Source organism: Gossypium hirsutum, chromosome D11 (genome assembly GCF_007990345.1).
Source record: "Gossypium hirsutum isolate 1008001.06 chromosome D11, Gossypium_hirsutum_v2.1, whole genome shotgun sequence".
Lineage (NCBI taxonomy): Eukaryota > Viridiplantae > Streptophyta > Magnoliopsida > Malvales > Malvaceae > Gossypium > Gossypium hirsutum.
Window position 1 is genome coordinate 51153053 of NC_053447.1, and position 24492 is coordinate 51177544.

The window sequence follows — 24492 nt, forward strand, 5'->3', positions numbered from 1 at the left end:
CTCGAAATGAATATTTTTAAAAAAATAATAAAGGAAATATTCCGAGTTTGGGATTCTAAAGGAATTGTTCCCTAACGTATTGGGCCGCGATTTCTTAAATCTTGAATAAATGGATATTCTTTTAAATTTTTATTGCACTAGTATTTTGCCCTAATTTATTTTTAGGGAAAATTAGAATGTCGTGCCCTAACGTATTGGGTGTGGTATTTTCTTTCTCTGAAATAATAAGGGTCTTAATACGTAACGTTTTAAGTTTTTTGCTAAGGATTACATTTTTCAAATTTTCGACATTAAGACATTAATTATTTAACTAGGTACCAATTTTTGGGCGTAATGAGGGTGTTAATCCTTCCTCATACGTAACCGACTCCCGGACCCGTTTTTTTAAAATTTGTAGACCAAAGTCATTTTTTAGGTGACCCAATCACACCTTAATAAAAGATTGGCGGCGACTCCCAATTTTCATTTTTTGAAGTCGACAACCTAAAAATTTTGTTTTTCAAAAGATGGTTTCGACAGCTTGGCGACTCCACTGGGGACTTTTTTAAAACAAGAGAGTCGAGCCATAAAGTTGATTAATTTTTGTCTTATGGTCGAGAAAATATTTTTTTTTAAAAAAAACTCATGACATCCTTTTGCATTCATTATCTTCTTGTTTAAATATTGTTTGCATTATACATTTCATGAGTTGAACAATTTTACCCTTTTAAGTGGGAGTGAGAAGCTATGCCTTCGTGAGGTTTTCACCTCTGTGTAGGGTAGTGGATTGCTTCCGGGATACATCCGTACCTATGTCTTCGTGAGATTTTCATCTCCGTGCAGCCATAGGGAAATGTATTCCCCTGAACCGAACTCGATCCATATGAGCCTATAATGGGTGAGGATTGAGGAATCTGCTGGTTCGGGTACCTTTACTTTAGAACCAAACCGCATATAATGAGCCTTAGGAGCTTACCTTAGGTAGAACTATACTAAACCCTAGTAGATATCCTAGTAGGTGTTTTACCCTTTCTTGATTATATTCTATGTTTATATTCAATGCTGACTTTTTGTGTTTTATTTTGATTGAATGACATGACATTTCATTTCATCATAAAAAAGGAGGTGTTGATTCACGTTCAGTTGCTAAATAGAGAGCTTGTCATAAGGAAATAGGTTTCTTGATAAAGTGGATGACAATATGGTTGTCCGAATATGGTCCAAGAACACGTGATAAGAGAAGGATGATAATTTAATGGAAGACTACACGACTATGGCTCCGTTGCCCAATGATTCAAGATGACAAAGATTATTTGAGAGCTGCTGAACCTTCTTAAAGAGAAGCCAACGAGCATCACGAGGATGAGTAAGCAACAAGTTACGACCTGGATCGAGCAAAAAAGGAGATAGAAGAGACGTTTTTTAAAGAGTTCGTGAGATTTATCTTAATGCTCAAGTGAATAAGAGGATCAAATATCTCCACCTATGAGGGCAAGGCCATATAAATATCCATTTTATGTAAAGAGATTTGTTTTCTAGAAAAGTTTTCTAAATGGAATTGAATCAGAATCAACGTCTCTTTATGCATTCATTTCATGCATTCGCATTACATGATATCATAGCATTAAAATTCATCAAAAATTCTAATTAATTTAAATCACTGCTCAGTTAATCTGGAAACCAACCAGCCTACTAAACACCGCTACGGTACTCGATCGAAAACTAAGGATATGGATTAAATGATGGAAAGACTAGAACAATTCCAAAAGGAAATGGAGGAGCAACTTCAAAAGCAAATCAATGAGTAGCAAAAAATGATAGACAAAATGATAGAATCTCAAGGGAATATGATAGCTCAGTTAACTCAATGGTTCAACAAAGGAAATGATAAAGGAAAATGCTCTGTGCTCAATATTGAAGAAGGAGACAATGAGGGACTTGTCTATCCTTCGGACTTTACCCCCCCGACAAGTTGAGGTATACCCGCGTAGGTCATCTTTTACCATCAATCCTCCAAGTGACGCTGCAACGCTAATGAATCTCCAGGTAGGATCAGGCTCTAACCCTATAGCAAACTTTGTTAATCCTGCTATCCCTGATTTTGATGAGACGGCTAGAAAGAATGATGAATTGTCAAAACAGCTAAAGGAAAAGTACAAATGGCTGGAAGAGAAATTTAGAGCGATGGAATGTGCAGAAGGCTACTATGGGATGGATGCTAAAGAATTGAGTCTGGTTCCGGATTTAGTGCTTCCTTACAAATTTAAAATGCCAGAGTTTGAGAAATATAATGGAACCAGTAGCCCCGAAGCTCATATTACCATGTTTTGTAGGCGGATGACTGGGTATGTTAATAATGACCAACTGTTGATACATTGTTTCCAAGATAGCCTCGCAGGGGCAGCATCCAAGTGGTATAATCAATTGAGCCGTACCCAGATTAATTCATGGAGAGATCTAGCACAGGCGTTCTTAAAACAATACAGCCATGTGACTGACATGGTACCTGATAGAATTACTCTGCAGAACATGGAGAAGAAGCCTGGTGAAAGTTTCAGGCAATACGCACAGAGATGGAGGGAGGTTGCCATCCAAGTTCAGCCATCTCTTCTAGAAAGAGAGATGACGATGCTTTTCGTTAATACATTGAAGGCCCTATTCATTACACATATGTTAGGGAGTGCAAAAAAAAGCTTTTCTGACATAATCATGAATGGTGAAATGATTGAAAGCGCCATAAGGAGCGGAAAGATTGATGTTGGAGGAAATAACAGAAGGCAAGCCTCAAAAGAAAAGGAAAATGAGGTGAACAGCGTGAATATGTACGGCAAATCGATTGCTAATCAACAGAGTTCATCAAGACAAGAATTAGGTGTGAAGCCAGGTACTGAAAAGCTCCAGTTCACGCCAATTCCAATGTCGTACAAAGAGCTGTATCAAAGCTTATTCAATACGCATGTTGTTTCTCCTTTACATATGAAGCCTCCACAGCCCCCGTATCCCAAATAGTATGATGTAAGTGCACAATGTGATTATCATGCAGGAATTACGGGGCATTCTATAGAAAATTGCATTACCTTTAAAAAACTGGTTGAAAGGCTTATCAGTATGGACGTTGTCAAATTTGGCGGTTCATCCAATGCAGAAAATCCGCTACCCAATCACATTTGACAATGGGGGTGAATGGGATATATGAAGAAATGTTGAGAGGCGTTCACATCAATGCCATTTTTTAAGACAATTTACAAGGGTCCTTGAAAGATATTCTCCCTTATCAACTTAGAAGTGTTCTAAGTAATTGAACTGCGGAAGAAATTTCTGTAGTTTTTTAGAGCTTATTTAGAGTAATGTTTAGAACAATTTTGTTGTTTTTAGCCTAAAAATGATAAAAATTCCTTTGCGAAATAGGCTCATGTCTGAACGTCATTATTCTAATAAAATACATCTTTACATTCATTTTTTGAGCCAATATATTTTATTCTTTTTAAATAATTATTCTTTCATTCTTTTGGATTTTCTTCCACATTCATAATTATATTGTACAAATAATCATTCTTAAATTCGTACATTCTTTGTATATTCTTTTGTACTTACTATAGGTCCCTGGATATCAACGACATGAGTGACGCTGCTACAGACTCAGATTCTCCTTTTGAGCGAGACATGTGTTTAGAGGGATCTCATGACTTTGAAGATGACATAGATTGTAGCCTATTTTCGGACCTGTTAAGGATGGTAGAACAAGTCGAGAAACGATTTTTACCCTACAAAGAATCATTGGGATACTTGACTTCTCCATTTGTGGGGCATAAAGGTCATTTGTCAATCTAGCCAAAAGAGTCTGACGATCATTGATTCATCTTTGTGGTCGTCAATTACTTTACTAAATAGGTGGAAGTTGCTTCATATGTCAATGTCACAAAGTCAACAGTTAGCAAATTCGTGAAGAATCAGTATGGAACGCCAAAAGGATCATATCTGACAATGTACTAAACAACAGCACAATATCAAAAGTTTGCAGTCTATTCATGATTAATGCCATATCGCCAAAAAGGGGATGACAAAAAACAAAAAAACAAAATCTACCAGGGCAATGTCTTTCTCTTGGGTCCATTGCGGTTTTGCCTATTGAAGACAAGATTCTTTCTCTCTGAGTTTTTGGATCCAATACCGATTGAGGAAGAATGTTCAAAGTTATCCGTCATGGTCAAATGCACCAAAAGTAAATGATGCGAGCTCACAAAAAAGGTCCGCCCTAAAGAATTCCTTGAGAGGGACCTGGTATTGAAGAAGATCCTTCCCATACAAAAAAAACTTCATCCCAAGCTAGGAAGGACCTTATGTGGAAGGCCTTATCCGGAAAAGCATCGACTTTGATCAGAAGGGATAACAAGGACATGCCTAATCCTACGAGTTCAGATTCAATAAAAAAATATATTTCAAAAAAAAAGGGAGAGGCATGTGGACCCGATTTTAGCCCGGGCTCACAAAAAAAAACCCAAAGTAATATCATTTGGCCCGATCGGAATTGCCCATTACTTGAAAAGGTTGAAGGTCCATCTACAAGCTTATGGAAACATAATCTTCAGGGATATGCAATCTTAGATATGATATACAATCTTAGATATAATATATAATCTTAGATATGATATGCAATCTTAGATATGATATATAATCTTAGATATGATATGCAATCTTAGAAGATATGATTTTGTAATCTTAGAGATTTAATTTGTAGATACACTTTAATCTCAGTCGTTGATGTAATTGATCTGTACCGTTGGATTTGGGGAGGCTCAACTATAAATAGAGGCCTCTCCCTTCATTGTAAAAAAAAAAGAGAGAGAAAGAATGAGGAATAAAAAAAGAGAACGATTGGCAGTTTTTTAAAGGTGACTTACTATTTTTTTTTCTTTCGATTATTTTTTACTTATTTACGATTTTAAAAAAGGGAGAAGGTGATACCACTGCGAATTTTATTTATTTTCTTTCGATTATTTTTTACTTATTTACGATTTTAAAAAAGGGAGAAGGTGATACCACTGCGAATTTTATTTATTTATTTTTATTTAGCCCCTCCGCCTTTTAATGTTTTTGTAATTAAGTTTTTTTATTTTTAAATTTACGCCTTTATTTATTTTCGATTTTAATTCGATCCTGATTGGACGACGCCGTTTAGGGAAATAGGGAAAATTTCCCTTCCGGTCCCTCCATGTAATATGTGCGTTCAATTTGGTCCTTCAGCTTCCATTTATGTATAGATTTGCCTCAGAGTTTTTATTTACAGTTCAAATTAGTCTTTTTTCATTTTCTTTATTTTTTATCAATTAGTTTTTTTATTCTTTTTTATATATTTAATTATTTTAAAAAAAATATATATGTATATATATTTTTCATATACGCATATTTATTTTTTCTAGTATAATATAATTATTTTTTTATATGTAATTATTTTTTTATCTATATGTATATATTTATTTTAGTATACATATGTATGTACACATATTAATATTTTTAACTAATTTTTATATATATGAACATATTTATTTTTTAAAATGCAAATATATTTTTTTATATACTTTATAATTTTTTTTCCTTTATTTTCATAAATGCATCATGTATGTATAAGTTTCATAGCCCAAGATTTCATATATAAATTATGTGAATGACTTTTAATTTCAATGCATATATACTATGTGCCTTTTATTCTTTATATTTTGTTTATTTTCTTCATTCGATTATTAATTCATGTTTTCGTTTATATGTTAAAATTCATTTTTTTATTTTGATCATTCATTTGATATTTTGTATGTGATTATTTTTTATTATGTATATTGATTCTATTTATTCATTTATTTATATTATTTCTACGACGCTGTAATATTTATTATTGCATGGTATATTTAATGTAGCATCACATCATTTTTTTTACTCGATTTCAAACTTTTCAAAATTGAGATAGTGCTTGTATTTAGGATTTTCAAGGAAATTGAGCCCTAACGTATTGGGTTCCGATTTTCTTCGTTAAATCTAACAATCGAGCATTTCTCTTTAATCAAAAAATAAGAACTTATTATTGGGAATTCAACACATTGTGTCCTAACGTATTGGATGTGACGCATTGATTTCTCGAAATGAATATTTTTAAAAAAATAATAAAGGAAATATTTCGAGTTTGGGATTCTAAAGGAATTGTTCCCTAACGTATTGGGCTGCGATTTCTTAAATCTTGAATAAATGGATATTCTTTTAAATTTTTATTGCACTAGTATTTTGCCCTAATTCATTTTTGGGGAAAATTAGAATGTCGTGCCCTAACGTATTGGGTGTGGTATTTTCTTTCTCTGAAATGATAAGGGTCTTAATACGTAACGTTTTAAGTTTTTTGCTAAGGATTGCATTTTTCAAATTTTCGCCATTAAGACATTAATTATTTAACTAGGTACCAATTTTTGGGCGTAATGAGGGTGCTAATCGTTCCTCATACGTAACCGACTCCTAGACCCGTTTTTCTAAAATTTGTAGACCAAAGTCATTTTTTAGGTGACTCAATCACACCTTAATAAAAGATTGGTGGCGACTCCCAATTTTCATTTTTTGAAGTCGACAACCTAAAAATTTTATTTTTCAAAAGATGGTTTCGACAAAACACAATTGCTTCATGAAGACGCGGTAGATCAAAACTGCGTGTTTCAACCCGGAGTGAAAGTTAATACAAAATTTTTACAAGGTTCCAAGTGTAAGAATTCCATTTTGTATAATTGTGTTGATGACTTTCAATTGCTCAATGTTTCACTGTTTCTATCAAAAACGAAGTTTGTGATTTGTGATGAAATGGTAAGGCAAAACTATGTCTTTGATCCCGTAGTTAACTTGTGTTTACAAAATTTTGAAAGGAGATCTTGATATTCATCATGTTTATACAAATTGCATGATCTTTAAATTATCTCAATTCTATGTAGGTGATGAATTGAAAGAACAAACTTATATTGATTTTGCTTGTCAAGGTGGTTTTTTTTTGTCAGGTTATTAAAATAGTTGTTATTAACTCAATGGCTGGAAAGTACAACTTAAGGGACCGTGATTAACAAAGATTTTTCTCGAGCAAATGGCTCGATTTGAGAACAAATCGCTTAAAAGAGGCAGGGTATGATGTGATCTCAGTCACATCATGTGATACGGCTAAAAGGACTCGAGATTGGGCCAAGCACGAAAGGCTCAAATTCAAGATGAAAACATTCAAAGTCTATACAACATTTTGCATGTGGGCTTTTAAGGCCCAAACCGTCCTTCTTAGTATTCTAAATTACACAACATTTAATTTAGAATTTAATTTATGTATTGTTATTGCATAGATTTTAATATGTCCTAAAATATGTTTTAATTATGTTGTCATTATCATGTCTGTTTTATTACATTTTAAATAATTTGTTTGTTGGGTCCTAATGGTGCGTTTATTGTATCCTAAGAGTATCAATGGTTGGCCAACTTTTCAAGTATTACAAAATGACTATTCGTTTTTGGAATCAACATGTGTTCACACTCAAGATGGTTGTTTCTTTTTAGCTTGAAAGGTGACCATTCAACAAATCATTTCCTTATTAATTGCCACTATCCAAATAGGGGCTAAAAAAGGCTTTTTGGAGAACTCTAGAAGAAGACATTTGGTCATTTCCATGCACCATGAAAGCCATCATCCACCAAGGGGGAAGTATGAGACTTTTGAAGAATGCTTAGCCATTAAGCATGCATGAATGGGCGACACGGGGAAGAATGTGACTTTATGGTCATTCAACGGATGAACATACATCATTAATTTGGTTCATGAATGAGTTGATATATGTAACTCATTAATGGTTGAAAATTGCTATTCATGTTCATATTTTTAGTATAAATTGTTGTCTTGTAAACATTTGAAGGTTAACCAACGAATGAACGTTTTATAATTGTGAGATAACTTCTCTTTATTCTTTAAGAACTTATTCCGAACATACCAAGATTCGTTCTTATGGTGTTCACGCCATTTCGATCTTATCACTCTCGTTTTTCCTTCTAAGTTTGTCAGTGTGGCGATCAACCCTATACCTTTGGTTCCTATCTCCATATAGATAGTGGGTCAAGGTTCTTCATCCTTTTCAAACTTCTCGAGTTTTTAACAACCTTATAGAAATTGGGTTGCATTATTTTATAACGTAGGTTCGTTTCTGGTTTGCTTCAAGTTCGAAAATTATATCCCAAGTTATCCTTTGGTATCTTTTCCTTCCTATTTCTATCATATTTCGAGAGAATATCTGTTAAGAATGACCGAGAACTTTAAAATCATGACTCGTATTTCAACGCGTAACGAGGTTCACCTTAAAAGGTTTAATTGATTTCAAGATGTTGGTGTTTTTAGTTCTATGATTGAATTTGAGAATGAAAAGAAAGTTTAAATTTGTAGATTTGAAATTTTTATACATATATATTTTACTTTTAGAATTTAATTTTTTTATATTTTTAATCTATTCCATTTTTCTAATTTTTAAACTTTTTTTCTTTAAATTATATGTACAATATTATCATCCCATGTTTCAAAACACAAGAATGTCACCTATCTCAAAGTTAAATAGTGTGGACCTACAAATTTCAAGTCGAATATCTCTTGATTGCAAAAAAACAAAACAAAAAAAAACTTAATCTTGAAGGCGAGATACTTGCTTGAAAATTTGATTTGATTTGGATTCAATGGTTGTCAAGATTTGATCTTAAAAAGAGGTTTGGAGAGAGTTTGGATGGAAAGATCAACCAGACTTGATCTTGGATGGTTGAGTTTGTTTTGAGTCATCGAGACTTGATCTTGAAAATAGATTTTATATTTTTTATGTTGATGCAATCGAATTGAGGAGAGTTTTGACCTGAGGTTTGTCTAGACTCGATATTGGAAGGAAGATTCTGCTTCAAGGGCCTTTTAGGCTTGATCTTGAAAAAAAAAAGAGTTGAGTCTCCTTTTTATTAGTTAAATTGGATCAAAAGGCAACTTTTTTCAAAAACAGCTTTTGGTCCTCTTCTCGGTTGAACTTGGATTGGAAGGTAGCTTTTGTTCAGAAGTAATATGTTGTTCATTAAAATTTTTTCAAAGATTTCTACAGATGATTTTTGGACTACTTGAACTTGTTAATGTGTGTTGAAGGTTTGGAGGTGACCCAATTTTATAGTGCCAATTAGTCAAGTGAGAGTTCTTTTAGAATTTAACTTCTTCATTTGAGGATTCTATAAAGACTAAACTCTTTTACTTATTATTTATCTCATATTAATTTAATTAATCAGAGATAAAATAACCCTTAAAGAATATTGTTTTTTTTTATATATATGAGTTCTAAAAGGATTTAATTTATTGATTTATCTCTTTACTAATTAAGTTAAATTTAATTAGAGATAAACAATAATGAAATATAATAAACTCTAATAGGTCCAAAATTTCTGACTTTAGACCGTGTTTCATAAAAAGTACTAAATTAATTGACGGAATGAAACTTCAAGTACCAATTTGAAATTCGGGAGAAGGTGACAAGTTAAGGGACCAAATTCACATTTAAGCCAATTTGATAATAAACAAGTGGATTTTTAACGTGGACTCATTAAATTCATTGAAATTTAAAAGTCCGTAATTGACGGACCAATGGGTAATATCGATAGGCCCATTGAATCAATATCCATTATGAGCCCAAACTACGTCATCTCCCTTCCCTTCCACTCTCTTTACCCGTAGCGCGCCTTGGAAACGGATAAACCTTCTCTTTTTTCTTCTTTTCTCCCTCTCCAAGCTCTGAAACTTCAAAAAAAGGGAAAAAAAAAACGAAATGCTGGCAAACCCTAGCGGCGTACGAAGCACGGCGTGTTATGCTCAACCTTCGCATTTCGCTTTCTCCGGCCGTTGCAAACTTCTTTCATCTTTTCCAAATCGCCCTCGCTTTCTTAGTCCCAAAAAAACCTCTAAGTTTTGCTCTCTCTCACTGCTTTTATCACGAAATGGCGTCAGATGTAACAGCTTTTCCGTTAAAGCTTTGGTGGAGCCGGAAGTTTCCGAGTCTGTTGCTGCTGCTGCCGGGGGAGCTGGTGCTGGTGGTTCTGGTTTACTGCCACCTGTTTCTGTCAAAATTCCCTTTGGAGATAGAGAGGTAAGCTGAGGGAACTTATTATTTTACTCCTAATACCAAAATTTAGTCGTAGATGGAGTACGAAGTAAAAACAAATTCTTCAAGTGATTTACAACTTCAATTTAGAGCCATGAATTTCGTTATCTAAATATTTTAACTATTTAAAAGGTGCTTGCTTTTGATTGAATGTAGCCTTTTTACCATTAGCTTTGCGAAAAAAAATCTGAGCAAATTCAACATAATGTGTTACGGGAACTTGATAATGGAAATGTTTAGGAAATGAGTGTATGCTAAGTAGTTGCTATTGCAATAGTTGGGACATATATAGGCAGTTTTCTTTTAGAAAATGGCGGCCATACATTTTTCTGCATTTCTTTTCTTGCTCAGCTTTTGCGCTTTGGGTTAGTTGAAATGCTAGTTTTGTTTTGGTGTTGTTACTTGTTGGGTTTCATGATGATAATCAGGCGAATACTGAACTCAACCTGATGTTATTTGCTGATTGCATAAGTAATTTTGTTGCTTATTGCAGATTCTGATTGAGACAGGTCATATAGGGAGGCAAGCTAGTGGTTCTGTGATGGCAACTGATGGAGAAACGGTAAGTGTTAATTCCTTCTGTGGATGAGTAATGTGTTCCTATGATAAAAATTCTAATTCATTGCATTTAGATTTGTATATTATATATGTATATTTCATATATCAAAAGAAATAGTAGGGTTTATTATTATTATTATTATTATTATTTTTTGTTTTTTGTAGATTGTATACACATCTGTTTGTTTGTCAGATGTCCCAAGCGAGCCTTCTGATTTTTTCCCGCTTAATGTTACATATCAAGAACGTTTTTCAGCAGCAGGTCGAACTAGGTGTGTCTTTTTCCAACCTATATATTAGTTTTATTAATTACTTGAAATGAACTTATGTATATCATGCTTAAACTTTTTTCTATTGCTTCAGTGGTGGTTTCTTTAAACGCGAAGGGAAGACAAAGGACAATGAGGTACTAATCACTGCTATCCAACCATGGAAAATTTTTAGACCTAGTTGGCATATGAAGAATTCTTGGAACCATGGACATGCTCCATCCATCCTATCATTTCATCACTTTATCATTGTAAATTGTCGCAACTAAAATGTCCTTGTTCTAATAGTCAGTATATTAATGCTTCAGTTTCCCTTATTACTCTTTCATAGTTACCTTTAAAAAGTAAGAGACTCCACTAGGCAGACTATTAGTTTGACCACTTTTATATGTAACTTTCCTGTTTCAGTGTTCTTAAAAATGAGTATTTAAATTTGACAATCCTAGGACAATATGAGTAGTTCAATTTGGCTCAGCACTTGGTGTTTGAGGAGCTATTTTCTTTAGTAACTTACTGAAGGTTGCAGTTGTTTTTTTTGTTATTTTATGGCTTCCATGTCTTCACGAGTCACTGATGCAAATGCCTTTTAATGTCATTTATCTATTCTTTTTTCTTTTGTTATTTGTAGGTTCTTATTTGTCGGATGATTGATAGGCCATTGCGCCCAACTATGCTTAAGGGATTCTACCATGAAACTCAGTTACTATCTTGGGTAAACCTTATTTCTTTTTCTCCACATGATTGTTTTTCTTTTAGCTAGCCTCTGTTGAATTTTATGTAATTTTGACTTATATTTTGATTTTTTCGGTGAAAATTCATTTTCTAAAATTTGATACTGTGGTGATTCTTTAACACTTGATGGTGTAGAAAATAAGTGAACTTTATCTATGCAGTTGTTTTAAATTTACACAATAAGGTTTCAAAGCCTAATTATCTGCAATGTCTAAATAATAATTCTTTCATATTGTTTCAAATGTTAGCTAAAATGAGAGGTAACCAACCCTTTTGTTCTCCATGCTTGATAAGCTGCTTTGCTTTTTGGCTGTTTCTTTTTTCTTTTTCTTTTTCTTTTTTTTATCATTTCTGTTTAATTTGAAGGACTGCATCCTTGTTCATTAGTTGTTTTTTGGGTTTACAGAAAGTGCCTGACCTGGAAGCTTGACCATGATTTGAAATTTTACAATATGATTATGCTTTTGTGTAGAGCACAACTTGTTACTCTAATGCAAATCATCTACATGCATTACCCTTTCACACAACTTGGAACATGTCATTGTTATTTATTTGTTCTTTAATTTTTCCTTTGTGGAAATATTAGCATGCATGCCATCTTTTTTGTTGATAAAAACACCAAAACTAAACAATATGTCACATGAGTGCAGTAATATGCAATTTCATTAGATTTTGTACCTGGTCAAAGGATATGAAACATGGAGACATCATTCACCATTGCATGCTAGTCTTGTACATGTGTCTGAGACGGGCACATGACATGGCTGGATACATGTTGCACACATAACGACAAAATAGGACAATGTCAAGATTTTTATAGAAATTCCCATGTTGCTGTGCCCGTGCTTCCTAGGTCAAGAAAGAGCCTATTCTTTTGTAAAAGGGAGCAGCGTTAGGTAATTGTTCCTGGAGAACTTAATTCCCGGTTCATTCTCCTTTCCCTCAATGTCAATGCATTCATGCTTCATTGGTCAAGGGAGAGACTTTAATTTGGTTACAGAGGGAGCAACATTAGGTAAATATTTCTTGGAGAACTTACTTCCCTGTTTCCTTCTCCTGGATTTTCCCTCTGTAGAGGGATGTTTGCTTTGTCAACTGAACTACATGGTTGGCTGATCCTCTCTCTAACCTTCACCTTAATAATTAAGGGCCCCTTTGGGTGGGTGTTTACCTCCAGTGCGGTACGTTTAGCTTTCTTTTTGGCTCACACTACAGTATTTAATCTCATCGCCACCACTGTTTTTACACTAACCTCAGATAAACGCACCGCCCATCCAAAGGGGCCCTAAAAGATGCATGTCCACAATGTCCTTGCACTATCCATAGTTGGAAAGCAGTTACTACCGGCAGATGTTCTGAATACTGATGTTGTCTTTGTTTGATTATTGTTCTAAAAGATTATGTACATAATTTCATTTAGGGACTTGCATTCCGTGTAAGTATATATTGTAATGTTTATGCAAAAGTGACATACACTTGAGGATTTTTTTTCCCATAGAAGCAGATTATCTGCTGAGGGTAATTTTGACCAATTTGTTGTGCATGATGTGCTTCTCTCTGTTCCCTATGCTCTATTATTGATGCTTGCTTTCTAGAATTTGAGGCATTAGTTACATGTGACTTGTATACATATTCATTTCTTGGTTCATATCTAAATTGCATTTTTCTTTCAGGTTTTGAGTTATGACGGTTTACACTGTCCAGATGCTTTAGCAGTTACTGCAGCCGGTATAGCAGTGTAAGGGTTATTATTGTTTTTGGTCTTCCTTGCATATGTGGCCTTTTTATATGTATAGTAACATTTGAGACGATGTTGTTCAATACACTCACCAATGCCACAGAGCACTCTCTGAAGTGCCACACTCAGAAGCTATCGCAGGAGTTCGAATTGGTTTACTTGGTGATAAATTTGTTGTAAATCCAACAACAAAGGAGATGGAAGGCTCAACACTTGACCTATTTTTGGCAGGCACGGATAATGCTATATTAATGATAGAGGTTAATTTCAATCCTAATTCTTTGTATTAGGATGTAAAGGATTATGATGAACTTTTACCAGTTACTAGAACACATGGCTGCTGATTTTGTTCTTTTCTAAAGGATCTTTGTTTTTGTTTTTCCTTTTATCATTTGTTCATGGAAATATTTTGATTGGTGTATGTGCTGTTCGTATGATTCCATCTAAATGTCTCCTGTTAACTTTACATCATTTGTTGGATGTTGAAGCCTGTTCTAACTGTCATATAAGGAATTTCAAGTTAAGAAACATGAAATTTGGTGTGTTTTCCTGGGAAATTCTAGGGTGAGCTCCACAAAAAAAAAAAAAAAAAAAAAAAAAAAAAAGCTTAAGAAAAGCTTTTACCAAAATATCTAAGGATTTACCAATATTGCTAAATCCTTAGATATTTTGGTAAAAGCTTTTTCTAAGATGAAGCTCATGGTAGAAGTGCCTGTGTTTTCCTCTACCTGTTTTGTTGCTATCTCCTTAATTTTATTCCATGATTATATGGTTTAATTGTTAAGCAGTTGTGCTTCTGCGAGTTATTTCGTTTGGGATTCAATTGAGCATCTTCAAAGTACAAGGAACTGTAATTGAAAACATTATAAAATAAGTTTACAGTAGAATGAGAAAGTGGACATGGTTTAAATGTCAACAGATGGAGTATAGGATGTAGCCTTATTTCTTAGGTGATGTGATAGAAAAGATCAAGGATTTCACAAACAAGAGAGGCAACTAAAAAAACAATAATTTATGCACAAAGACATTCCCTAGTTGTATGCAATGATGTGGGTAAATGTTACCCTTGAAGTTATTATCTTTTCTAATGGCCAAGAAATTTCTTATACTAGGTTTATTATTGGATAAGTTGCACTTGTGATCCAAACTTGAGAGTTGAGTCTAGGACAGGTTAGCACTTACAAGATCATCATTCAATGCACACACATAACAGATTCATAGATGTGGAGCTGACTTATCAGTTTCTAAATTTTTCTATTTAGTAATGGAGCCTGTGCTCATCAATAATTGAATGTTATGAGGTACATAGATATGAACCAAGAAAAAAGGTGAATGGTCAAGGATGGATCATAAACCAATCCCTATCCCCAACTGTTTTCAAAAGGTCAATGGTCAAGGACGGATCATTTTTATGAGCTCCAAGGCCATTTATCATTTCACTTTGTTTGCCTGTATGAATGTTATTCAAGGTTATACATTGTTCTAGATTTTGGATCTTTTATTTACTTATTTTCTTATTTAACTACCACTCATTGGCACGTTGATAGTCACAGATGTTCCAAAATTTATCCCTTGCAGGGCTATTGTGATTTTCTACCTGAAGAAAAGTTGCTTGAAGCAGTACAAGTAGGGCAGGTTGTTTCTTATATCTTAGTATATTACTTATCTAGTATTTCATTTTCTTAAAGCCATGAGTTGTCAACTTGATGTCATTTGAGGAACTCAGTTTTCTATTGCCCATGAGAGTTGCTATGTCTTCATGCAATGGCATCAATCTACTACCTTGGTTGAACCCAACCGGAAGGAGAGTGTCTGAGAGGCTAAGACTTGAATTGAATGTGTTAAATTCAGAATTTGGTAGGTTTATTACGAACACCCCCAAAGGAAGCTGAAACTGAATTCTATAGTAAATAAAAAAGGACTTAGTTTCTAACCATATAATCGAGATTTTCATTTTTGTTTCAGAACGCTAGACTGGACTATTTCAAACTGTTAGCCTGAAAGTGTCTTGTTTTCTGCATGAGATTATTTAGATTTTAAAGGCATGTTGATTTCAACATTTCACTTGGATGTGCATTTTAGATTCTATTCTTACCAGTTAGCTTGTCTTGTCATATCCTTTTCTTCTTCTTCTTTTTTTTTTTTTTTTTTTTGCCATGATAATTTTAAAAACTTTATTTAGGAGGTTTTTAGAGAAGAAACCATTAACAACTTTTATGGAAGTTTTATGTTACATTTTAAATGGCTCATCCTTTTTATCTTTGGTTTACTCATTATAGGAAACTGATTAGGCAATTTTGAAAAGAATGAACATTGTGCATTAACCTTACCGTTCTTGGCCGGGACCTGTTCTATTTTAAAATTTGAAGAGATACATTAACTGGCATATATAGAAATGTACATATGCATTTTCAATTGCAATTTTGCATTTACTATATCTGTCCTGCATTTTTATGCTGAAAGTTTGTCAGCATTGCATCTTACAAATGCCAAAAGAAAAAAAGGATCTAGAGATTTCTAGATTATCTTGATTATAATATTTAATCTTTTCTACTTCACTAATACCAGGGTGCAGTGAGACAAATCTGCAGCGCTGTGAAGGCTTTGGTTACGAAGTGTGGGAAACCCAAAATGCTTGATGCTATCAGATTGCCACCTCCTGAGCTTTATCGGCTCGTGGAAGTATGGTTCTTCTTTTCTATTTCCATCAGCATGTATTGTTTTTTTCTTTCTGTTGACTTTTGAACTGATTTTGATATTTTTTTTCAGATAAATTTCTATTGTTTTCACTAATTTATGTGATCTTATTTAACGAAGCTAGCTCTTATCTGTTTTAACAATTGAAACTTTTGAGCAATTAGTGGTGATAGAAGATAATGCTGATAGTTTGAGTCAACTGAGCATAACATTGCAACTTTGTAGTTATTACTTAGAGTCCTGTTTCTCAGTGTTATGTAATTATAGTATTTTCAATGTTTTGTTGTTTTCCATGTGTATTTACTTCTCTACCTTTTCTTTGTAGCTTCCTCTAACAAAATGTACTTTGTGGTAATGGAATGGTTAATTTCTATATACAGAAAATTGCAGGTGACGAATTGCATAATGTACTTCAAATTAAGAGTAAAATACCAAGAAGAAAGGCCATCTCATTGTTAGAAGAGAAAGTTATTAACAGACTGACAGATAAGGGATATATCAGCATAGAGGGCTTATCAGGATCTGGTGAAACAATACTAGACTTAATTGATGAGGAGGATGAGGATGAAGAAATTGTTGTTGATGGTGAAGTAGATGAAGGTGATGTGCACATAAAGCCGGTTTCTCGAAAATCCACTCCTTTGGTGAGTTATAAACAGGGTAATCGGCATTTCATTTGCCTGTCTTGTAATATCTAGTAAATATTTGGGGTTTGTCAATTCAATGACACAGTTTCCTATTCCTATTGTTCTATTATAGTTTACTGAGGTAGATGTGAAGCTGGTATTTAAGGAGGTTTCATCCAAAATCTTACGGAGACGTATTGTGGAGGTAATAAGGCATATTTTCAATTAGAAAACGAGAATTTTGGTCCAAATCACCATTGGTTGATAATAACTTTATTGGTATTAAATTTCTCTGAGTTCTGCTTTCTCTTCAAAGCAATGAAGCAGTGATTCTGAAACTATGAAGGGGGAGCTTTTTCCTTTATCCTTGGAGTTTATATGTATTCCATCTGTAATCTTTTATTTTCCTGATCTTTAAAGTAGTTAAGTGAAATCGGTGTTAATCCTGTGAACTAGAATTTTGTGTACTCAAAAGTAAAACCTTTATTTTCTAAGACTACTGTCATTTTCTAAGACTAGCATTTTGCTCTAGAACACATAATTTTCTCTTGAAACTGTTCTCAAGTGGCAAATAATGTCATATACATTCAATAGTATCTGCTTAGCCAGTTTATGCTGGACTACACTGAGAAAGGTGAATAACCTTTTTTGCTTCTTAGGGATGGATGCTTTTCAGCCAAACGTGAATTCTTCCTAGCAGATACACTTTCTTAACATTTTATCTTGAAAACTGTTACAGGGAGGAAAAAGAAGCGATGGGAGGTCTCCAGAAGATATACGTCCAATCACTTCAAGCTGTGGATTGCTTCCAAGGGCACATGGAAGTGCTCTCTTTACACGTGGGGAGACACAGGTTTGTAAATGCAGTGCTTTTGCTTAGAATGTTTAAGTGTGCACCCATGGTTTCTGTTACCACATGCATCCTTGTCTTATGGATAAGTGATTTAATATGCCCATATGACTGTTATTCCTGCTCATTTGATATTTTCTGAATTCTGGTTTACATTAAGGTGTCCCCAAGATAACATTCAGTTTCATAATTTCATATGTTTGTTCCTGATAGAAAACTTTTCTTTTTTTTCTGTCCATTGATTTTATCTGCATGATGCGTGGTTGCTTATTGCTATGTTTTCACTGTGCCTTAATCCTTATTTTGTCTTTGTCATCCATTCTTCTTTTAGTCGCTGGCAGTGGTCACACTTGGTGATAAACAAATGGCACAAAAACTGGACAATCTAGCAAATGTAGAGGAATTCAAGAGGTTCTATCTTCAGGTCAGTCTCAAATATTCAATATCTTGTTCTGTTCTTCAGTTATCAGCTATAGTTCCTTTATGTATATACTAGTTAGTAGTTCCTGCTTTTGTGGGACTGAACTTGTCAAATTTGCAATTAACCTTTGACACCACTAATACAACATTTATCTTCAACAAATACATTATTAATGAGTTCGTATTGATATCAGAGAAACCAAGATCATAATTTACATTGTCTTCTCTGTTTAATTTGGAACTATTCACTGAAGTTTTGTTGCATCCTTAGGTTCTACTTGTTAGCCTGGCTAATAGGGTGGCGTGTGATTTACCTGCAAATGGAAGTGATAAACATGGATGCTATTGACATGGTTATTTGGTTATCATGTTCATGTCATACTTTTCAGATAGATAATTATTGTGATTTGCTTTGCTATCCCATAAAATTGGTTGGATGAAGTGCTTGATTATTGAAATAAGTGGTATGGTGAAATGGATAATTTTAATTTACCGTAATAGTTTTCCAGGACTAATAATAATCACATGTAGTTAACTTTGTCATGATATGATTATGTTATAGGAAACTTTGCCTTGGGGAACTAATGTTGATTTCATTTTGAAAATTGCCTATTTACTTATTCAGTTCACATGTATCTGCAGTTGTAATGCAACTTAGTCAAAGTATAATTTAGTCTTTGGCTTTCTTCAATACCACCTCTCCTAAATAGGGGGATGTTGCTCTCTTTCCTTGTGAAAAGCTGTGGGTGATGCTCACATATTTAAAGAAATATCTTTGCTCAACATTATAATTAATCTGCTAATAATTAGCGGAATCAAAGCTTTGTTTCCTAATCAAATGAGAAACCCCTTCTTTCCTAAGAGAGACCTGCTAACAACTTGCGATATTTTATCTGATATTTCAGTACTCGTTTCCTCCATCAAGTGTTGGAGAGGTCGGACGGATGGGAGCTCCTAGTAGAAGAGAAATTGGACATGGAACTCTTGCAGAGAGAGCTCTTGAGCCTATATTACCTACTGAAGATGCATTTCCTTACACTATACGAGTTGAAAGTACCATTACTGAAAGCAATGGTTCCTCAAGGTGTTTTTGAAAATTTTAAGTGTCCAAATGCTGTCATGCACTTTTCTGCATTCAAAACCTCTGTTTCTTTAAGATCTGCATGTTAAGTGTTTTATGTTGTGATATCACTTAACATGAAGTTTTGCTGCATAACAGTATGGCATCTGTTTGTGGAGGTTGCTTGGCATTGCAAGATGCTGGTGTTCCCCTAAAATGCTCTATTGCTGGGATTGCGATGGGTTTGGTTTTAGACACACATGAATTTGGAGGAGATGGTACACCACTTATTCTTTCTGACATTACTGGAGCTGAAGATGCTTCTGGAGATATGGATTTCAAGGTCTTCATGGATTTTGTTTATAATTTGAGATCTATTTTGTTCAGTAAAGTATTCTTGGGAAGATAAAAAATTATGTAGTTTCCTCTCAAAACTGATCACAGAGTTGCATAAATGACCTTGTAAGAATGTTCTTTGCAGGTTGCTGGAAATGAAGATGGCATAACTGCATTTCAGATGGACATAAAGGTCACTGGTCCTACACTATTGTAATCTGCCTTTCTGGCTCCAATTACTGATATGTGTTTCCCATCCTTTTGTCAGTTTTAGATTATAATAGATGATCATTATTCTTCTCTGACAGGTAGAAGGGATAACCTTACCTGTTATGAGAGAGGCACTCCTACAGGCAAGGGATGGGCGCAGGCGTATTCTAGGTAATAAAACTGTATTCTCTTGATCTAACCTTCTTGAGTTAATAGTTTGAGTGTGGTTCTTACACCGTATATAATTTGATGGCACATTGATATGTTTAATTGTACAATCATTTCTATGCCAGGCAAAGTTGCTTCCTGATCCCTTTTCTAATATCTTGTATATTTTTCCTCTTGTTAAGAGTGTTGTAGTTAACATTACCTTTCTTTCTTATACATGTTCCTGTTGAATTAGGTTTTCTTTAAAGGTTCAGCCATGGGTACTTTAAATCTGTACTTCATTTTTATTCAATGTCATACATACTAGACATGTATATGGCTTAAATTTCTTACATATATGGTGGCATGCCAACCATATATTGCCTTGAGCAGTATGTACTCTTTTTTGTTGATTGCAGCTTGTTTTTATATGCATGGGGTGGAGAACTGTCTGATGATTGCCATGCTCTAGATGTAGAGATGCTATCCAAGAAATTAAAATTTTTTCATCATATAAACTAATTTCTCTTTCTTTTTCATACATTCTTGTTCTTGACTGAATTCTTTAGCTGAAATGATGAAATGTTCCCCTCCCCCTGCAAAAAGTCTCTCGAAGTATGCTCCACTTATTCATATCATGAAGGTCTGTTGATCTTAGACCCATTCTTTTTTCTTGTTCATTTAATGGACAGTCTGCAGTATATAATGCATTCCATTGCCTTGTGTCAATTTCAGGTTGCTCCAGAGAAAGTTAACATGATTATAGGTTCTGGTGGGAAAAAGGTAAAAAGCATTATTGAAGAAACTGGAGTAGAAGCTATTGACACGCAAGATGATGGAATTGTAAGATCCTATGCAACCTTTTTATGCAATAGACATGATTATTTCAACACAAGGTTTCTTATCTATGTTTTTCGCAGGTAAAAATCACTGCAAAAGATCTGTCAAGTCTGGAGAAGTCCAAATCCATTATTAGCAGCCTGACGATGGTTCCAACTGTTGGTGATATATACAGGTATCTCGTTTATTTACCATTTCATTTTCCTCGCCTTTCAGATAAACGAAGAATACCATTGTTAACTTTCTATCTTTATGTTACAGTAAAGATGTCTTAGAACTGCATATTGGAGATATGCACCATAGATGCTCAAGCATTCTTTCTGTTTGTCAAAGTTCTTGTGTGATGTGTCTGGTTCTTTCTGTGGGGCCTGAGAAACAGTTTTACGCAGATTTGATGTCTCCCAGACAAAACTTGGCAAAGGTTAAAACTTATTATGGTAGTTTAGGGAGCTAATTTTCACTATTGGTATTGTATGATTGGGGCCAAACTTGTCATATTTCAGTAGAAGTCACTGATGCTACCATTCAGTGTAGGAAACAAGTTTTATGTTCTGTTCTCTGTATCTTTGAGAAGCATATCATTTCTTGTTTGCTTGTTGGATGTTAATGTAAAGTGGGGAAGTCTTTGAGTCTCTATCATCTTTTCAAGCAGGAACTGTGAGATCAAATCAATAGTTCCATATGGGGTTTTCGTTGAGATAGTTCCAGGGCGAGAGGTACATTTTTTTATCCTGAAAATTGCACATTTTTTGGTAAAAGTTTGATGATTTATACAGTCACCTTATTTGTAAGTTTAGGTAATATAGAATTTGTTTTACATAGAAAGTTTTCTCCTTTGCTTTAACTCACATTTCCATTTGTGTTGTAATTTGAAGTTCATACAATTGAAATGTATAAAAGTATATATACATACGCACACATGTATGCACTATTATTGGTGATACTTTTATAGTTGACACACAAACCATGACTTTTCTTCTTGCAATAAAATTACTTCGAATTGAAGCAATTGAGCAAAATATTGAAAGAAGAGTCCTGTGGTGCATGAAATACTAACAAATTTATACAAGGAAAGTGTGAGATTTTTAGTGACGAGTATGGGAGATTCAAATGTATGAAAAAATCTGTTCTCTCAGGGACTTTGCCACATTAGTGAGCTGACGTCAGACTGGTTGGCCAAGGCTGAAGATGTAAGCATATTTTTCTGTTTCTTTTATGCTCAACTTCTAGATGCTTTATTGTGATGAGCTATTGAAATTATTATTTGATGTAATTTGGTTCCATCATAGGCTTTTAAAGTTGGTGATCGTGTTGATGTTAAACTTATCGAGGTAAGCAACTTATTTTTGTCTTGTTGACAAGCTTATTCAATCATAAACTAGATATGGTGAATGTTGTCCACTTAAAATTGATTTATCCATGCATTTTAGCGTTGGATCCCTACTATCTTTGCTTGTATCATGATAGTACATTACTAATTGTTAAGTGGTCTTATCTCACATCTATCAAGTATTAGTTTCCCGTTGCCTTGTATTAAAGTAGCTCTCTGAGCCTATTACCAATTGATTTTAGATTCAATGCTGAACATGGTATCAGAGCCCAGGTTATATTATGCTGTTCTTCCTACCTATCTCCATGTGAGGTTGACGACCCTCGGTGAGGTTGTCCACGTGTAGGCCTTGTGAGCTACACTTGAGGTGTTAAGTGGTTTTATCTCACATCTACTAAGTATTAGATTTCTTGTGGTTTTATCTTAAAGTTGGGCCTCTTCTATTATCAATTGGTTTTAGGTTGGATGCTTAACAACTAATCTTCTCATTGTATAAAAAACTTGTTATTCTATGCGTTCGACGTTGGCTTGCTACTTACCACTTAATAAGTTGATGATAACTATATACTTAACTGGATGTTTTACCGTTATTCCGTGGCTTGTTCATGCAGCACTCAACTATTCTACGGGCTTGAGCTATATTCTAGTACTATGCATGTTAAATATGTAATCACTGAGATGGTATAAGTGGTTCCAAATTTTTATCCTTACTGTTGGTCTTGTAAATCCATCAAAGAGCTAGATTGCATTAATTATTAGTCATTTTCTTTATCTGCACCTTTTTTCCTTACTTCAAAGAATCTCTCTCCAATAACTGTGTCACCTAATGCAGGTCAATGATAAGGGACAACTTCGCCTTAGCCGCCGTGCACTTCTTCCTGTTCCTGAAACAAGTCCAGAGGATCCCAGTTCAAACCCAGATGTGGTGGTTATTGCTGATTCTGGTAAAGCATCTGACGAAGGTGCACCTCAAAAATATGTGAGTGTCCCCAAAGCAGAGGGTTTAGCTGAAGAGAAGATTGATAGGGCCAAGGTTAAAAGTAGTGCTACCAAAGTTGCAAGCTCATCCAAAAGTAATTCTGCGGAGACCACTCTACTTCCACGGAAGAAGGTTTTTAAGAGAGTAAAGAAGAGTGGCAGTAAAGCTGTCACTGGTGTCTCCAGCAATGATGGGGAGTAGTCAATAACTGAATGGGAGTTTTATTGTGCTTATAATATGCTGACAAGAATTTCCGTCTCCAATGACCATTGTACGAAAGGTGACAATAGCTTCCTCACATGGAAGAAACAGAGGTAAGGCAACCTATTTTCTTTTGTTCACTCGTCCTTTTAAACATCATTTAAAGCAGATATGCTGTTACTAAAAGCAGACTAAACGTCTTTCTAGTCTTATTAATTGCTTGTGATTCCATTATGAGACTTTGCGTTCTTATTGTTGGGTTCAATGTGGAGTTATAAATTACTAATCAGATTAGTTCTTGAATTGCTTATCATGAGGTAACTTACCAGTTAAGCATGCGACATTAATTATGACTGGTAAGATTAGGGGGAAAATGCCTGGGTTGTCTCAAACAAATGAAATAGCACTAGAACCTCAGCAGCAATATACTCATTGGATGAAATGGGTACTGGATGCTCATACCGATCGTCTGAAATCTATTGTTACTAGTGAATTTGCTAAATATTAGATTCTTGTACAGGTACATTTCATCATAACTGGAGGCCTACGCTTGTGAAATGTGATTCAGAAGCTAGTCTTGCTCGCATATTTTTATGTAAGATGGTTAAGGCAGGTAAGGTTGCCACAAGCTGGATCTCAAGTTCTGTTGCAGATAAAAGAAACAACATTTTGATGGTTGGAAAGTTACTGATTTTTTGCTCTGCTAGCCCCCTTGTTTTCTATTTTCTGTTTGGACCATTGTTTTGTATTGGATCTTGGGTTTGGCAAATACATATTTATGCATTTGAAGAAAGGTTAAGAAAAAAGGACTAGGCAAATTGGTTGGATCGGTCTACTTATTTAAACAATAATTCAAATATTTTTAAAAATGATTTAAATATTATATGTAGTAAATAGTTGATAAAAATTAGTGATGGTAAGAGGGCGGGGCGGGGCGGGGTGGACTTTTGGCTGCCTACTCCGACCAGATACTCTACCATCATATGCCTTGACCTTGACCTGTCCCTGAGCTTAAAAAGAATTAATCTGTCCTGAACTTGAAAATTAATTGCATACCTGACCCTGATCTAATCCTGAGTTCAAAAATGTGATTAATTAAATTCAAAATTATTTTTAAAAAGTTATGCCTGGGGTGACTAAGTAAAAACATATATTACATCATAGAAGAAAAAAATAAGAAACGAAAATGAGAGGGAGGTTTGGAAAAATAAATTAAAATGAAAGGAGGAAAGAAACTAGTAAAATAAAGGTGATAAAATGATGTTGGTAGTGATAAAGTTTAAGGATTTTTTTTACTTAATATTAAAAAATATATAAAGATATATTTTTGTAAATATTTCAGGAGGAG

The 24492-nt window shown here is 34.3% G+C and overlaps 1 protein-coding gene across 2 annotated transcripts; it reads left to right on the forward strand.

The window, feature by feature from the left end:
* The first annotated feature begins 9710 nt into the window (after positions 1-9710).
* On the forward strand, positions 9711-23937 carry LOC107913610 (polyribonucleotide nucleotidyltransferase 1, chloroplastic). Of its 2 annotated transcripts, XM_016842259.2 has the most exons (25): positions 9711-10136; positions 10645-10713; positions 10875-10981; positions 11073-11115; positions 11607-11690; positions 13384-13448; positions 13552-13708; positions 15027-15083; positions 16017-16130; positions 16526-16789; positions 16905-16976; positions 17511-17624; positions 17953-18045; positions 18947-19125; positions 19261-19444; positions 19583-19630; positions 19746-19818; positions 20364-20437; positions 20530-20637; positions 20715-20809; positions 21287-21350; positions 21771-21824; positions 21924-21965; positions 22797-23257; positions 23665-23937. In XM_016842259.2, the coding sequence occupies exons 1-24, from the start codon at positions 9819-9821 to the stop codon at positions 23142-23144; spliced, it is 2826 nt and encodes a 941-aa protein (XP_016697748.1). In that variant the 5' UTR covers positions 9711-9818; the 3' UTR covers positions 23145-23257; positions 23665-23937. The 2 variants fall into 2 exon arrangements, with proteins under 2 accessions (XP_016697748.1, XP_016697750.1); XM_016842261.2 differs by lacking the exons at positions 21287-21350; positions 21771-21824; positions 21924-21965; positions 22797-23257; positions 23665-23937 and adding an exon at positions 20896-21270 and having other exon boundaries at positions 9729-10136.
* The last annotated feature ends 555 nt before the right edge of the window (positions 23938-24492 follow it).